The sequence below is a fragment of the Chrysemys picta genome, chromosome 1 (assembly GCF_011386835.1).
Source record: "Chrysemys picta bellii isolate R12L10 chromosome 1, ASM1138683v2, whole genome shotgun sequence".
Classification (NCBI taxonomy): Eukaryota; Metazoa; Chordata; order Testudines; family Emydidae; genus Chrysemys; species Chrysemys picta.
The window spans coordinates 116882811-116901610 of NC_088791.1; the positions used below are offsets into that span (position 1 = coordinate 116882811).

Below are 18800 nucleotides of genomic sequence, written 5' to 3' on the forward strand. Positions count from 1 at the left end.
TTTGCAAGCTACATGATGGTTACTTTATTGAGGAGTATGCCAGTTCAGGAGTACTGCTAATGTCATCATTAATAGTACCAAATATACACAAAGAGTGATGCAGGATCAAGTCTGTCACCAAGTTTGGAAAACAGAGGAACATGACGATAACCTGTAAATGTAATAACAGTAAATTAATTTATTAAATAAAAATGTAGAATTTATGTGGGTTAACTGATGAAACGGAAGTGGCTGTATTTACTGTACAAATGAAACATAATTTATAGTTATCTAAATAAACCCTTTAATTAAAGTAAACCAAAATGATACATAGACTAACACTCATTACTACAGTAGTTCTCTAACATTTCTAGCATTTTAATTCTCCTGGCAGTCAGTGGTGATAAACACAGGTAATGTTAGTATAGTGTCAAAGCCTTCACTGATACATAAGTTGTGATTTACAGTATCCTGCAGACTTCTGCTACAGGACTGGCAAGGATTTAGAAAGGATATTCTTGGTATCCAGAAGTCTGTGCTGCACATATTGCTTTTAGAACGCCTCCTATCGATTAACCGGTGAAGGAAGAATGACAATGTTCTTGTAAAAGAAACTATGCTGCAATTAGGGTGACCAGATGGCCCGATTTTATAGGGACAGTCCCAATTTTGGGGTCTTTTTCCTTATATAGGCTCCTATTACCCCCCATACCCTGTCCCGATTTTTCACATTTGCTGTCTGGTCACCCTAGCTGCAATGGTAGTGAGCTAACAAAAGAGAGGTGGGAGGCAGAAGTGGAAGGTTTCCTACCACCCCGGGCCTCTTAAATCCTGTTAAAAATGGGCTTTTTGGCAACCCGAAAATTTCTACAAAGAAACTTACCCAAACTGATGTTTGACAACCCTGACTAAGCTCCAATGTTTATTTGACTGCATTTTCCATACACAAAGCAAATTTAGAACTGGTTTCTTGCAGTTTCACAAAATAATATGTACATTCAAACAGAAGAGAGAGAGACAAAGGAATAGGTGTGCAGATTTAGCTTGTAGAATGGTAAGTATTCTGTAATAACAATGTCTGTTTTTCTCATATCTCCTTTTCCCCCAGCCCATGAAAAGAATCCATAAACAGATTTATAACTTACTACCCAGGAGGAAGAAAATGTGTATGTGTGGGGGGGAGGGAAACTGTTAGGACTGGTATAAAAGCAACAAGTTGCCCACTGCCAGCTCAGTGTTTTGCAGCCTTACACAGTCCAGGTAACATTTTTAAGAGTCCCTAAGTCACATTTTCAAAAGTCCTATGATTTAGGGCTTGTCTACACTGCCACTTATGTGAATGTAACTTATGTTGCTCAGGGGTGTGAAAAAGCCTCCCACTCTGAACGATGCAAGTTACATTGACTTAAAGTGTGCTATGTCATTGGGAGAGGTGGAATAATTATGCCGACAGGAAAGCACTCTCCCATTGGCATAGCATGTCTTCACCAGACGCACTACAACAGCACAGTTGCATCGGTGCAGCTGCGCCAATGTAGTGCAGTAGTGTAGACTAGCCCTTAGACTTATAAGTGCCTAAGTCACTTTTGAAAATGGATCCTAGGTTCTTGGGTAACTAAAGCACTTTTACCTCTTTCTCTCTTTTCCAAAAAGAGAGCTGAGATCACCTGATAGTCTTGAGATATGAATTGTCCCTAACTTCAGAACTCACTCTCAAAGCTCAAGCTTATCCTTCAGAGAGAACTGCAAGGCTTATTCTTTTGGCCAAGTTTAATGGTGATGTAAAGCACGGTCTTTTCTATTTTGTTCACTTTTCCATTTATGTTGATTTTTTCCCAGACGTCATGGAACTGAGCAGGCTATATATGTAAATGAATAAAGTTAATCAGCATATTGAATTGCCTACTTTTGCCCTGAACTCTGTCCGCTACCAAGAAAATTACTCTCTGTTCTCAATGTTTAAAGCTACGTTGACATTTTATCTGTTCTGTAAGAAGGATTTCTGGCAACCAGAAGTTCCCTGTGAGTTTTTATAGCCACAGAAAAGTTTAAACCCCTTAAACAATCATATCAGTTCGTCTAGGAGACTGTATTAATCTGGGTTCTCAAAGGCCCTATAGCTCCTTCCCTATGTTCCTTAAAAATCATTTAACAAGAGGGATCACTGCATCTTCGACAGAGAGTATTGAGACATTGCAGGATGACATCTGTAGGGAAGCAAAGTGCAGCAGGTGAATCTATACACCTTTAGTCATCAGTACAAGTTGGTTCTGGGTGCTTGTCAGAAGTTATTTTGGAAATCAAATACAGTAAGCAGCCAGTTTACGTAAGCCACCCTCCTCCTGGCATAGTAACTTCTACATCAGCTATTCATTTGAGTTCTATTCATCGGCTAGGAATCAATGAGATGTACTAGTAAAAGAAGGGGAAATTATCAGTAATTACACTTTTCTATTTCCCCCATTTTATTTCCATCTTTGTCCATTGTGAAAAAATTGCACTTGATTCTTTATCTTTATTGCCTACCTCTCTTTTGTTTTTTCGGGTTCTGGAATGAATAAAATATCGGCAATCTGGTGCCTTTATACTAGTCTTGATTGATTGTTCTTTTCACCTTCTTGCTTCCTAACAGCTGGAACTATAACATACTCTGAATGCATTCTGTTTATAATGTGAGTCGCGTAATACTGCAATAAATACAACTACCAATAAGTAATATTTCCTTCAGTACTGTAGGTTGGCAGTCACATAGAATCTCATCATCATAGCACAATGACCAAAAATGTGATAAATGCCACTCTGCATCTGTTGTACCTAATACAAAGTTTATGGTGTGTAATAAACCTAAATAGAACAACAGGCTAATAGTAAAAGCTTATGCTTTTGTAGATTTTTGCTCGGTGGTACAGTATGTAGTTTGCTTTTGGAGGAAGTACTAACTACCTTTATTCATGCACAGCAGTGGTAAAGTGTATTGGCCCAGGAACTCATTTGCTGCTAGCGATATCTGATCTTCCACAGAGAAGCGCACTAATGCCAGTTCTGGAACTTGAACAGTAAAAGTAAACGTTTCATTCCACCTAGGGCACAAAGCTGGGGTGAGGGAGCAGAGCGAGAGAGAAAACAATTGTAATACAAACAGCATTTTGTACACACATCAACGGATTGAAAAATAATGAGACTGAGAAATTGTAATTAATTTATGAGCTATGCTTTCTACAACTGCAGACAGTGCAGCACCACCTTTTGTGCCTGATTCTGTGCCCGTTTAACTCAGTAACAAAACTCCTACTGACTGTACTGGTGCAGGCTCCGAACTTTCATGTAGTTCTCATTTTTTGCACTCTTCAGTCAGCATAGATAAGTCCTTCTCTACAAGTGGAGTGAGCTTTAAATATGACAGGACTAGGCACTGTGGGCACTTTATAAACATTTGTCATGCATTACCTACACACTGAGTAATTCAAACCACAAGACTGAGCAACTCTTTTTGAAGAGAACAAAAAGGGATTATGACTGACTCGGAGGTTGTGGTCAAATAAAATTTGTTATAGCCCTAGTAATCTCAAGATTGTGCCAGCACGCCTCTTTTACTGCTTTGGGATTGAGGCAGATGCTAGATGAACTAAGGTAGAAAGGAAATAAACAGGGGCATAGAATGAGGACTGCCTTGTTTTGATGAATAAACTTATAGGGAGAAACAGAAATTAGTGGTCATTTATCCCATCATCCTTACATAGGTTATGTTTACTAAGAAAGCTGCCTTCTAGAAAAAGAGATAAAGGGAAATGGAATGCAGAGGTTCAAAAGGAAGGGGACCACAGAGAACCTTTAGACTGAGACACCAAGGGAGAGGACCTGCAATGACACAGGTAGGAGAATGCTTGAAGAAAATGAGAAATTATTTCCCCCAAAATGGCACTTGGACCTCAAGCAGTTAAGGGAACCCTCCTAAGTTAAAGATGGAATGGACTGATGATTCCTTCACATAAATGGCTTTATCTGTCCACTAATCAGTAAAGACCACCAGTACCTCGTAATATGTGATGGAGGTTCTTTTCTTAATGGAGGAGAGAAGGATTTTCTTGACCACCTAGGAAATTTCATTCTTCCTTAACATGATATTCTGCTCAAGCTGACTGAGGCTCAGATAAAGACATTGTGACCGTATCTTGAGAGAAAAAAGAATTTTTCACTCTCTGAATAGTCTCAGCTTATCATGATACCATGGTCTACTGGGCCAGGCCAAAGCAATGAGCATGACTATCACTGATCTTGACTTATTTTCTTTGGTATCCTACACAACGGTGGTAGAGGAGGCAAGATGTCTGAAACATGGAAGTGCGAGGGGGAATAAGAAGGAAACACTAATTCATACATGTCCTGGGTCTCCTGTGGATTTCATTTTGGCTCCCCCGCTTAATCCTTCAAACTTTTCCATCTGCATCAGTACACAGGCACACAAACACAGACATGCTGTAGAGCCAGGCCAGGATGGAAGATGGTTGATGGAGTTGCACTGGTCTATACCAGTTGATGAACTGTCCCAAGAAAACCAGGGTGATCCTGCCAAGGTGGCCTGAATCTGATCTGATATTTCACTACAGATGGTGAAGGTGGACTTTTGGTCTTTCCTTTCCTTATCCTTTGACACAGATTTGCTCACTTTGTCTTCTCGGTTATGGTATGAAAGAGAAATAAACTAAGGGTGATGGAAAAACAAACCAGAAGTGTCAGAGGCTGTCTTTGCTTCCTCTCTGTAATGATAAAGAAAGTTCTTCACAGGGGTGGGGAGCAAGGGAGGGAAAGAGGAGAGAAAGAAGTGTACTGACTGAAGGGTACAAAATGGTAAAATCATATGTCCTGGCTGGGTTCCTACTCTGATGAGCCACATGCCTTCACCATGTTGATTTGTATGCTGAAAGGGGGGATGACTGACATCCTATAAGCAGTTGCATGCTGCTTTACCCATGAGACATTGAGGCATGGATGTTTACCTGGCTTAAAGCCTTCTGAGTTTCAGCAACCTAATTCTATGGGGCACATCTGTGTCAAAAGACTACCATAATAAAACTTTGTCTTGCGTGGTTCAAGGCTTTAAGGAGCCATTCTGATTACCTCTTTTAAACAACAATGCATTAAAGCTACTCGCTTCACTCTAGAGTCTAAAGAATCAGTGGCTCCGAGAAAAAAGTTCTTCACTGATATTCAACACAGAACACACCAAAATAGATTAAGAAGAGTAGATAAGGTCCAGCTTTGTAAGAATGTTCTGCACCAACTACACATATTAATGTGCTTTAAAAACCCAGTGTTATGGTGCATGAAGAATGGGTGCTGCTTCTAACAAAGGACCTGTGGTAAACAAACAAACCCTGGTTTTCAGATCTCCCTTGATGGCACCTGCCTTGTGCTGATCAACAAGGACCATTTCTGCACCAAGACAATGTTGCATAAGCTTCTCCAGATGATGTCTGCAGCACACTGACACTTGGGTTTTGTGGTGACACTCCTTGCTGATCCCACCCCTATTGAGCTCCAAAGCATTGTAATGGTATGCATCAAGGAACTGATATGCACTAGCCTCTGAATATAGAGTCTGCATTGCCGGGGTGGTCTCCTGATGCAGCGCTGTACCAGTGCTACTTACCTTGATTCAGGCCTGCCTGCATTGAGGAACTACACTCTCACGGGTAGAAGTGGTCCCTCTATGTCAGGTCAGGTTGAGGCACAACGGTGAGATAGGGCAAGGGAAGCTGCCCCTGTTTTATATGTAAACAAACAATTTCAGTCTCTATGACTGACAATCCATCATTTTTCATACAAGCATTATGGTAACGAAAGGTTTTTTAAAAAAGTTGAAAAAATTCTAGTCTCAAATTCTTCAGATTTAGTTTACTGTCTTCAGATTAATCTTGTTGGAACACAGCTTGTTATACTGTTATTTTTGTTGATCAGTCTTTACACCTAGTGCTCACTTTTGCTATTAGTCTATGCAGCACAGCTTTTTGCTATGGAGTAAATTACTGGAGAAACAACTTCTATATGATATTAAGCTTTTCTGTGTGAAACATTATTGAAATGTACGCTCAATGGAATATGTTCTGCTTACCATTGCTTTTTATGACACAAGTCTGTTGTTTCACTTGATCTTCTGGCACACCATGAATTTCTATCTGGACTAAAGGATCAGCTTTATTAGTCCTGGAGAGGTTACTAGGTGGTAACTGATAACCACTAATCAGCTGCATAAATGAAAATGATACATAAGACCTCATTTGGGCTTGAAAATGTAATTTATTATAGTAATTTTAACATTAAACTGTACATTCACCAATTGCTCATTGCAGTCTAGCATATAAAGTGGAAGCTACATAAGAAATGTTTCTAAAGAATATATACCAGCTGAAATGTAATTGAGACTACCATGCTTCGAACATAATTCTATCTCTGCCTAATTTGATTCTCAGTTTAATTATCTTAAAACCTTTGTAGTTAAACAATATTTTTGGAAAATAAAATGCTTCTGTTTCTTGTTTTTTACCAAAGTATGACCACTTTAAGCAGATTTTATTCAATCATTAGCTACAGAAAGTTGCTGTTTAATTAATAAAGGCAGGCCTATGTGAATTCCCTCTTGTGGGTTTGCCACTCCCTGTCATCAAATTCATGGAACCGCTATCCAGGATGTGTCCATTGGGGCTGCACAAGTGTCCCCTAGTGATATCAGCATATAAGCGAGAGTAGCCGCTAACCACTTCAGTTCCTTCGCCTCTGTACTGAAGTGTTAGTAACCTCTCTGTGTGTCCTATCTGCTTTTAGACACCCGTAGGTTCCTATTGTTCATTATAGACTCATAGACTTTAAAGCCAGAAGGGACCATCACGATCATCAAGTCTGAACTCCTGCACCACACAGGCCACAGAATCTCACTCACCAACCTCTCTAATAGACCCATAACCTCTGGCTGAGTTATTGGAGTCCTCAAATCATGATTTAAAGACTTCAAGTTACAGAGAATCCACCATTTACTCTAGTTCAAAAAAAATCCCAGGACCTCTGCCATTCTGATCTGGGGAACCATCCTTCCAAACCACAAATATGGCAATCAGTTAGACCTTGAGCATGTGGGTGACACACACCAGCCAGACACCTGGGAAAGACTTTGCTGTAGAAATTCAGAACCCTCCCCATCTAGCAACCCATATCCAGCCACTGGAGATATTTGCTAATAGCAGTCACACATGAGCCATATAATATTGTAGGCAACCTCATCATAACATCCCCTCTACAAACTTATCAAGCTCAGTCTTAAAACAAAGTAGGTTATTTTACCCCCACTACTCCTCTTGTAAGGCTGTTCCAGAACTTCACTCCTCTGGTGGTTAGAAACCGTTCACTAATTTCAAGCCTAACCTTGTTGGTGAGTTTATCTCCATTTATTCTTGAGCCAACATTAGGGCTTAACTTAAATAACTCCTCTCCTTCCCTGGTGTTTACCCTTTGACATATTTATAGAGAGCAGTCATAACACCCCTCAGCCTTTGTTTGATTCAGCTAAGCTCCTTAAGTCTCCTCTTGTAAGGTAGGTTCTCCATTCCTCTGATCATCCTAATTAGATTTGCCAACTTTCTAATTGCAGAAAACTAAACACCCCTTCCCCATCCCACCCCCAAGACCCTGCCCCTGCCCCTGCCCCATCCTTTCCTTGAGCCCCCTACCCCACCACCGCCATTGTGCACTCTTCCCCACCCTCACTTACTCGCTCATTTTCACTGCAAAGTCCAAGCAGGCACCAGGAGAACGTTAGGAGCTGCAACAGTTTGAACATGGGCAATGGAATGTGTGATTCAAATACCCTTCACCTCACCAGGGAGCGATTTTAAACACTTGTAAAATTAATTGTCCCCAAAAGAGTCCCACTCACTCACAATGAGCGAGACAATTGCAGGAGCTTGATTTTTTTTTGCCTGCACACAACTGTCCTGGTAGGGGCTCCAGTAGTGCTGCAGCCACTGACTGACTCCTTCCCTACCTGACAATGAACTATATAGCAGGGGGGAAAGTTTTACTGTTCCATGGTTAAGTTAAATTATTTAAATGTATGCCTCAATAGACAATACATATTAACATTTCCTGACACTTGAGTTTAAATATATCACCTTAATATTACATTGATGTTATTTTATGAGTTCATTATAGCTTTTTACTGTTAAGAAGGTGAGGGTAAATAAAATGTAATTCATGCTGCAGAAACTGGCCTCTCCCTATTTTACCATCCTGCTAACCAACAGATTTTCTAATGTTCTTCATTTCAAGTTTTTTTCACCTGTACAGTGTCCCAGATTTGTCCCAAAGCAGGTTGAGAGGAACTATGCTAGAATGTCACACACAGTGTGACCACCTGCCCTTCGTTGGGTGTCCAATGTTTCACATTACACATCAAATCAATAAATATTGTCTTGTATACATCAATAATCATGTAAAAGAATATACACTGTAATATGTGTTATGAGTATGTGTCATAAATAAAACATTGGGGATGTGCCTTTACAAATCAACTTTCTCCTATAATTTCCAAATTGTCCTTTATTTGATACATAAAGGGTCTGTAAATGGGTGTGAGGGAGATTACCATAGCCAGGGACTAGTTCTGTTTCAGGAACATCAGTCTTAGTGAAGCTATGCAGTCCCTGTTACCAGGCCCCTTTTGTGCTGCCCGTGGTGTTGGCACCATCAGATCATATGACCCAATTAATTTTTGCAGACTCCGGTGGGCGCCCACCAATGCGAAATGCCAGGCTTTGTGCACAACAATGTCTGGCTCCTGGCATGACCCGTTGGCTGGGTGGGTTGCAGTGGCTACACCAGTGGCAGAGGCCAGCCCAGCCCCAGTGCACTGCCCCTGGATGCATTGCCAGAGATGCCCAAAACCACACTAACCTCTGTGCACCTCCTGCAGGGAGGAACTGGCCTGCACAGCCACCTAGGCTAGCAGCTGCTGTGTCCCATTTGCCGGGAGGGGGTGTGTGTTGCTACTGGATTTGCAATTTCATGTGCCAGTTCCTTTAATATGCTTGGATGGAGATTATCTGAGCCCCCTGAATTGATTGCATTAAACTGTTTGAGTTTGTTTGCACCTCGGATGTGGTAATTTCTGCTTCCATATCCTCAGTCCCATTAGTCTGCCTAAGTTCTCTAGTTTAGTTCAGTTTTGCATTAGGTGCCGGCATCAAGCCTAAGAAACAATTTAAGACATTCACCCCTTTTCCTGCTTTCTAGCCATGTCAGCTGCTTGGGGTACCTATGTGAGGTTTATAGTCCCTTGCAGTGCTCGCCTCATCAGGCATTCATGCCCAGAAGGCATCAGAACAGACATTTAAGGCTGTTGGATCATTCAGGCCCTAAAGCACAGGCCTCGGCATCGAGTGTTCAAACTGATGATGCAGATTCTCCCCAATTCACTTCTGTACCAAACCCATCAATCGCTAAATGGCTGAAACCTGGAACCCCATCTTTGGCTTTGGTACCACCAACAGACCCATCCTCCAAGAAAGGCGATGACACCAGCCCTTTGAAACCAGGGGTTCATCAATCACAAAGGAAACCTGCGCCTCACGTGCTCTGCCACACAACCTTCAGCCTCCTCCTATATAGGTATCACATGCTATCATTGGGAACATTTTTTTTGCACTCACTTTATGCTCTGCTACAATTCAGGTTAGAGAAAGGCCTTACGCTAAAGTCCCCTTCATCTCTATAGTCTTGGAACATGTGCTATAACTTAAATGAGACTGGCCTATTTATTGGCTCCCTAAAAGTTAATGTAGCTGCTGTTTTTGCATATCACCAACCTGTACCCAGATTCTCCCATACCACAGTTATCCAATTCCTGAAGGGGCTAGTCAACATCTTTCCCCTTCAAAGGATCCTGCTTCTATGTTTGCATTTAGTAATAGTGAATCTCATGGAATCGCCATTCAAGCCCCTTTGGAGATGAAACACTGGATAGCTATTACCTCAGCTAGGAGGATTAGTGAGTTTCAGGTCCTGACAGCAGACCAGCCTTATACCATTATATATAAAGATATCTCTGTCCTCAACTAAAATTCATCTCTATAGTAGCAATTCATCCCTAGTATCACTCCTAGTTTTCTTCCAAAACTTCATTCCTTCCCCAGTGATGCCCATCTTCACATACTGCATATGAGGCGAACTGTCTGTTTTCACTGAGAGAAAACTAAGACCTTCCATAAATCCATTTCTGTCACACACAGAGAGATGCAAAGAATAGGCTATTTATGCTCAAAGGTCATCTAGATGGATCATCTTGTGTGTTCATATTCGTTATTGAAAGGTTAGCTTCCCTTCCCAACAGGCATTAAGGCACAGCCACCTCGGTAATGTGTGAAACAAATACCCGTAGAGGAGATATTTAGCGCAGCTACTTGGATTTCAGGTCCCACCTTCACTAAACATTAGGTAGTAGATTAGCCTCCAGCTCTGACACCAAATCCAGACAGGCGGTGCTTCAGTTCAATGGAAGAAATGGAAGAAATCTCGTTTTTTTAAATGAAACTGTAGACATGTAAAGCATACAAAAATTCCATTCTACCTTATTCAACAACATGCAAGAATGACATCAGGATGAACAATCCACAAGTCTTTTCCTTTCAGCTATGAGTCTAAAATTTGAGGTGAATGGGACTGACATGACAAAGTGTCTTAAGGTTTTAGGACTCTGGGTAAGACATAATACAAAGATCATCAGAAAGCATCACATGTTTCATCATGGAGAAAGGAGGGCACACAAATCCTCTTGCATATCTGCTGTGTCGCAACATCAGTACAGCTATAAGATTCCTACTGATAAACCAAAAGTAAGCCTACTGCGCCTGCATTTGCCACAGTCTACCAGCTTACTTGCCTTAAAACTATTTAATGATGCACTTCTTTAATTTCCTTTGCCACTCACTTTCAAATGAACTGTTTTACTTTTCCAGTGACCTGCATGTAAATGTGTTTTGACACTGAGCTCCATTTTGATATCTCTCTATCCAAACTGTGCTCTTCTAACTGCTCCTCCTCCATCTCTACCCCTCCATGTCATTCCTTCTTGTAACAGCCTCGTTCACTTCCTTTCCATAACTGTTGACCATTCTACCTCCTTCCATCCTGCTCCCTCCACTATGCCTGTGAAATCTACCAGGTCTGTTCTTTCATTACCTGACACAGCTTTCCTTCCCTTCAGCTCACCATTAGAAAACCATAGTACCAGATGTGAGTTTGGAGGTTCTCTTTATGGTGAGCAGAAGGGAAGGAAAGTTGTGTCAGACAAACTCACATCTGGTAAAATTTCCTCCAACCAGTGTCCCTCATTCAGCCTTCACCTGTCAGAGACTTCTGACCACACTGCCTCTCAGCTCTTTTCCTTTATCAGCTCTTTTGGCTTCTGACAGAGTAAAGGAGTGTACTACTTCATTGTGAGATAGGCTGGGAGCCTAAAAACAAAACAGTCTTAATGTAATCAAGGAGGTGCCCTGTCCTGCCCTGAGGCTTGGTTACTGAAAAGGTACTGAAAAGGTACTGAGCGAGAGAGAAAGGACTAGGAGCCATGCAGCGACAGTCTCTTTTAAGTAAGGTGACCGCCCACCCTTTATTTTAAGGAACCATCCCTTATTTCATTGATTTAGCCCTTTGGTTGACCATCTATCCCTTATTTTAAGATGTATTGACATGTATTAAAACTGATAATAAACAGGGCTTCGTGTCTATCACAGAGATTGCAGAAGTCACGGATTCCGTGACTTTCCACGACCTCCATGATTTCTGCAGCTGCCAGTGTGGCTGACCCCAGGGCCACCCAAGCAGTTGGCCCCAGCTGCCTGGGTGGCCCTGCAGTCAACCACACTGGCACTGCTGGAGCGGCCCCCGGGCCAGCCGCACCAGCTGCTGCTCGGGCGGCCCAGGGCAGCTGGACCCAGGGCCCACCCAAGCAGCAGTCCTAGAGGTGGCCAGATCACAGCCTCTGCTCTGTGGCCCCACCACAGCTGGTGCCATTGGCCTCTGTAGCCCCTGGCAGCTGGTACCACTAGACCTTGCACCCCCCCAGAGCAGTGCCCCCCCCCCCAAGCTAAGATTTAGTCAAGGGTATTTATAGTACAAGTCATGGACAGGTTATGGGTTGTGAATTTTTGTTTATTGCCTGTGACCTATCAACGACTTGTACTAAAAATACCCGGGGCTTAATCGAAGCCTTCACAATAAGCACCATTTTAAACATTAAATTGAAGCTTCTGATAATTTCACTGTAGACTTGAGGACAGTAGAAATGTACACTTGAGAGAAAAATACATGATATGCTACAGAAAATGGTGTGTCCCTAAAATGTCCCTTAAAATAAAGTATTGCGCCTTATCTTTCATGTTGTTGTCCCTTATTTCCATCCAACAAAGGTGGTCACCCTTGTGACAGTGTACCCCATAAGTCTTCATGGGAATATGCTTATGAATATATATATATATGATATAACTGGAATATGTTTTATGCTACATCTGCCATGTAACATATCTATGTAAAGATTATGATCTACTGAATACATTCCTCCTATTCGTATGCATGTATCATTTTTATACTTGAAGTTAGGAATATTGGCTGTATACTTGCTTGATTTTAACTAGCCTAGTAGAGCATTTGGTCAGCTTCTCGAGAAAAGTGCAAATTAAGTGCCCAATCAAAAATCACTTAAGCCAACAATGAACTTGAAGATGCCAATCCACATCTGAGCTTTCACAGGAATGTGGCTTAGCTGGTAAAAGATGAGTCATGCATGGACATGTGGCTTGCCATTGTGACTCCAAAACTCCATCTTGGAGCTGGACTTTGCATAGGAGAGAAGAGGGGGGTCTCCACCCACAAGAGAAAGTCTATCTAAACCCCTAGTGAGAACCCTCCATTTTGTCTTCAGCTGGCTAAAGAGAGAGCCTCTCCACCCCCGAGGATACCTGAAAGAAACTGGAACAGAGGACGGTAACTACAGGGGGTGTGAGTGATTGCTGGACCCAGACTAGAAGGAGACTAGTCTGTAAAAGGGAGCTTACTGCAATTGGTGAGGATTTTATCTATATTCAGTTTTATTACTGTACTAGACTTAGATTTGCATCTTTTATTTTATTTTACTTGGTAATTCACTTTGTTCTGTCTGTTGCTATTTGGAACCACTTAAATCCCACTTTCTGTATTTAATAAAATCACTTTTTACTTATTAATTAACCCAGAGTATGTATTAATACCTGGGGGGGGGGCAAACAGCTATGCATATCTCTCTATCAGTGTTATAGAGGGCGAACAATTTATGAGTTTACCCTGTGTAAGCTTTATACAGGGTAAAATGGATTTATTTGGGTTTAGACCCCATTGAGAGTTGGGCATCTGAGTGTTAAAGACAGGAACACTTCTGTAAGCTGCTTTCAGGTTAAGTCTGCAGCTTTGGGGCATGTGGTTCAGACCCTGGTCCATGTTGGAGCAGACTGGCGTGTCTGGCTCAGCAAGACAAGGTGCTGGAGTCTCAGGCTGGCAGGGAAAGCAGGGGCAGAAGTAGCGTTGGCAGTTCCCAGTGGGGTTTCTGTGATCCAACCCATCACAACCCTACTTTCCAGCTCCAGGGGACTAGCCTGACCAACTCTGTTTGATGATTCTAAGTTCAGGAGCTCTGAACCAGGGCCCTGAGGTAAGGCCCTTATGAACTTTGTTAAGACTGCTCCTTCTCTCATGTACCATGATCAGCTGAACTGGCATCAGAGGGACCATGTTCCTTACAGGGTGAGTTATTGAAGGGACACCAGGAAAACAGGGAACGTAGGGAGTTAGGCTGGAAGCAACTCAGCCACATGGACAGAGCAATGCACAGGGTTTAGTAAAGTTCCTCTTGTTCAAATTAACCTGCGTTCAGCTTCACTCATGGCTAATGAAACACTCGAGAAACACCTTCTTAAAGGGGACATCGTTTCTTTAGTTGTTTTGCCTTCCTCTTGCTTGTTTCCTGTACAAATAGCAAACTAGTTTCCCCCATTCATGAGCCTGGTAATTAACTCAATCTCTTCTTTATTGTGAACTGTTTTCTCTTTGACGCTTGTCTCTGAATTTTCTTTCTCTAACCACCATCTCCTGTCCTTCAATGTTGCCTGATCCCCGTCTCTTTAACCTTATTACTCTTCTGTTCCAAGGCCCTCATTCCATCAGTCCCTGAGATGTCATTGCTGCCTTGGATTTCCTGCTACCTAGCCTGCACATTCTTCAACTCTGTTATCAACCTAAAATTCTGCTTGCGCACTCTCTCTCTTCTGTACACAATCACTTCATTTCTGTTACTAGTCATCCTAACTAACCCCTAGACCACAACCCAGCTTTTTCCTCATCTCTTACAACTCTATATAAATAATGAATAATATAATTGATGTATATGCATGAGAGCTTGAAATCATTAATTCGCTTCCATCATGTAATCAGTGTGCTCACTTATTAGGGTAGTATGATGTGCTGAATAAGGCACACACATTGTGTAAGCATTCTACAATCCCTATTGAATTAATGTCTTATTCCTGCAATTTATTTCACTGACAGAAATGAAACAATTATACATTCATTCTACGCTAGTTAAATAGCATTTAATAAGTAGTACACAGTATGATCAGCGATAACATTTCATTGTGAAACTAGTTTTCTAATGATTGAGAACATGGAAGTTTCTTTTTGGAGTTGAAAAGAAATAAGATCTATTGTAAGGGCTTTTTAAAACTAAACCAGGGTTTGTATGACAGTAAAGCACAGAGGGTGCCATCCAAATTTTTACAATTCTGTCTTTTACCAAATTAATGTTATCATAGTATATATGCTATGCCTAATATTTAATGAAGAAAAAATGACAAATTAGAGCGTATAGAGCTTGATCCTGCTCCCATAGTGACAGTACAAGTTTTCCTTTACCACATATAACATGGACGCTCATATAGCGGAGACTAACCAGGTTTGCTCTTTTACTTCACCAGTTTTTAGCTCAGTATAAGTTTATAAATTATGGTTGAAGGAAGACCCAGACTCCTTAACTTGGCTTTACAGTTTGTGTCTTCAGAGGGGTTGCTGGTCTGCCTATCTTCTCTCAGTTCTTCAGGAGGTGCCAGGATGGTCATTTCCCAACTCTACCACCATGATCTTCAGATGCGGCACCTAGTATAGGCCACTTTTACCCCATCCAAGCCATAGAAAGCCATCTGGATTTTGGGGTTGGGACAAAAATTCATCATAGGGTATAAGGATTAGGGATACACCATGCTGTCAGGTACCGCACAACTGAGCTGACTGCAGAAAAACCTCATCATCTTTACTATATAAAATATGCTAAAAGATGATGAGGTTTTCCTGCAGTCAGCCAGTAAGAAAACTTCAGGGGTTTCCCAAGTAACTGTGCACTAAGGATTATAGGGCTCCTTTTATTTGGTATGGGCCCCTCCTATATTGGAAAGGACATAGTAATGGACTGTCCCACACTGGACAGCTGTCCATAAAACCCTGCTTGAGGGAGTGTCCACTCTGTGCCCCTAAAAAATGTGAGGCAGTCCACTGCCCTCCCCCGCCCCCGTGCAATGATTAGAACAAAATGCAAAGTGATGGGAAGAGAGGGATTGTGGAAGGGAGCAGAGAAGGAAAACCTGTGTGGAGAGAGTGGAAGGCTATGAGATTCATGAAAGTAATGGTAACCAGCCAGATTCCAGTTGAGTTCTGTGCAAATCTTTTTTTATATCCTTAGTGTCTAACAATAGCATTGTATACTAAAGACGTAAGCATAGTTTTACCCAGTTGCAGCTCCTATGTCTCATAAGATAATTAGATATCTACCTCAGTACAGCCATATTTATATATATTTAGACACCATTTTGTACAAGTTACTTGTTTCCTCAAACATCAAGGGAAAGGCGTGTCTTTAAGCAAAATGATGTGAAATGAAACTAAGAAATCATATAAGCAATACTGACTATAATATGTTGGCACTATGATATCAAGGAGCTTTATAATACTAAGTTATCCAATAAGCTTAGGATGACCAGATGTCCCAATTTTATAGGGACAGTCCTGATTTTGGGGTCTTTTTCTTATATAGGCTCCTATTATCCCCCACGCCCTGTCCCGATTTTTCACATTTGCTGTCTGGTCACCCTAAATAAGTTTACGGCACAATGAGCTTTTGAAGAAAAAGAAAAGGTACCAGTAATAAATACTTATGAGAGGCAGTTAATATAGTTCAGCTAATTCAATGAGAGATATTTCCATAAATTATACATGAGATTGTCAATAAACCACTCTTACCCTTATTGAAAGAGTTACTGGATTATGGTTTCCTGTTACATTATATGGATTAAACTGCGTAGTAAAATCTCTCATGAATTCTGGTTTTAGAAGATAGCCACAACAACCGTTGTCCATAAATTTTCCATTTTGCAGCTCCATTTGTAGTCCAGGTGTCTGGAAATTTAAGGCCACTGTAAGAAAAATAATATTTTGAATATTGCAGATGACAATGCTTCAGAATTAACCTAACACTAGTTGTAGTTTAAACGGCTATTAAAATGAAATAATAATAGACTGTGACATGCAGGATGCCATTGTCTTCACATGTAGGACACTGCTATCTTTTCAGTTTGGTAGTAGACACTAAGGCAGTGTTCTGCATTATAATAATAAATAATTAATGGAGATATCCCATCTCCTAGAACTGGAAGGGACCTTGAAAGGTCATCAAGTCCAGCCCCCTGCCTTCACTAGCAGGACCAAGTACTGATTTTGCCCCAAATTCCCAATTGGCCCCCTCAAGGATTGAGCACACAATCCTGAGTTTAGCAGGCCAATGCTCAAACCACTGAGCTATCCCTCCTCCCATTGAAAGGCCTGCAAGCCAGTGGCAGTGCCATGGACCCTAAGTGAGGCTCGCTAAGTTCCCTGTAAGCTGCATGGACGCACAGCCACGTAGCAGGTTATAAATATCTGTGCAGCAGCTCTAAAGGGCCGTGTGGCAGGGACCTAGAGAGGAGAAAGGTAGGGGGTGGGCGGGAACTGGGGAGGGTAGTATGTTGGGGCTTGCAGGGCTGCTGTGGGCCTCTCCCTTGGCCCCAGAGCTCCCTGCTGCTGGAGGGGAAAGAAGGGCCCTCCTCCGGAACTCCATGCTGCCTGCTCGCAGGGGACAGGGAGAGGCCCCTCCCCCGGAGCTAGCTGCTGCCGGCAGGGAGAGGGCTGGGGGAGTCCTCTGGCCCTAGCCCCGGGACAGCCTGCCTGCACCCCAAACTCCTCATCCCCGGCCCCACCCAAGCCCACACCCCCCAGCCAGAGCCCTCACCCCACCCTTGCATCCGAACCCTCTGCCCCAGCCCTGAGCCCCCTCCTGCACCCTGAACCGCTCGCCCCTGGCCCCACCCTGCAGCCCTCACCCCTGCACCCCAACCCTCTGCCCCAGCCCTGAGCCCCCTCCCACATCCCAAACCCCTCACCCTAGCTCCACCCTAGAGCCCTCACCCCCAGCCAGAGGGGTGAAAAGGAAACAGAGGAACAAATTGACCAACGAACATTTGGACTGCCTTACTCGGATTGCGATGACAGCTTACAAATACTGCATGAACAAAGTCAAGGAGGAACAGGCACACTTTTGCTCATCAAGTTTTTAAAGTAAATTTCACATTATTCTGCTCTTAAAAGTTTACTCGCATAGATGCCTTTTTAATTCCATATATTTTCCTGGTTATTATTTTATAAAAGGAGTATCATTTTATTGTACAAATAAACTTTGTTTTAGTTACATGAGTGGCTCTGTAACATGACATCATTAAGGAGTAGTAAGCAATGTGTTAATTTAGTAGTTGATGTGGCGCTCACATTGAAGGTTTTTTGCCAAAGTGGTCCCCCACTACAAAAATAGTGAAGAACACTGCACTAAGGAATTATCCATGTACCATCAGTGCGAGTGTGTGAGCGTGAAAGCGTTCCCCTCTGTTCTCTGCTATTGCACTGTATTCTGTTCTTTCCATATACTTTACAAATGCAACCCTTGGGAAATACTTCAGCATCTTTTGTCTAACTTCTGCACTTAGGATGACCAGACAGCAAGTGTGAAAAATCAGGACAGGGGGTGGGGGGTAATAGGAGCCTATATAAGAAAAAGACCCCAAAATCGGGACTGTCCCTATAAAATCAGAACATCTGGTCCTATCTGCACTGCATCTATAAATGAACCCCTGCTCAGTGAAGTTCTGTTGTGGAAGGGGAAGAGGCACGACTGTGAGCCTGCATGTGGCAATTGTAGTGATTTAATAAAAAATGGGTGTCACTTTTGGCAAGACGGCCAGGAAGCCCAAGAAGTTTCAAGTTTAATTAAAAATTTTCATTGCAAATATGTTTATGTATGGTGAGGAATGATTGTGAACACTTTTTAATTGCTGTGTGAACAAAATACTTCCTCAGAGGTTAAGATGCTGATTCTTATCAGTTCACACCTGTCAAATTTTCCTTTTCCCAGTAGCTCAGAACATTTTCTGTTTGCTGCAGCTGCAATGTGGAAATAAAACAGCGCACTTCTTAGCAAGATATTATAATTCATGAGATAAAGCCAACACTTAATGAAATTTTTTCTGTTCCAGCATCTTGGAGTTTCTTGTTCATATTCATCATGGAAAATTCACTAGTCAAACAAGCAAAGAACTAATATGACATGTATTAAATAGCATGATGATAAAAAGGTATTTACTCGATGTCCTGACAGCTATAAAACGAGGCCTTTA

At 42.0% G+C, this 18800-nt stretch overlaps 1 protein-coding gene across 1 annotated transcript in view; it reads right to left on the minus strand.

Moving 5' to 3' along the window:
- The window catches only part of PLCZ1 (phospholipase C zeta 1), a 132125-nt gene continuing 113325 nt past the window's right edge, over positions 1-18800 (minus strand). The window contains exons 10-13 of the mRNA XM_065567977.1: positions 16342-16514; positions 6092-6224; positions 2923-3072; positions 1-151 (exon numbers count right to left, since the gene is read on the minus strand). Coding sequence (XP_065424049.1) covers positions 69-151; positions 2923-3072; positions 6092-6224; positions 16342-16514 — 539 coding nt within the window. The 3' untranslated portion in view covers positions 1-68. The remainder of the gene's footprint in view (positions 152-2922; positions 3073-6091; positions 6225-16341; positions 16515-18800) is intronic.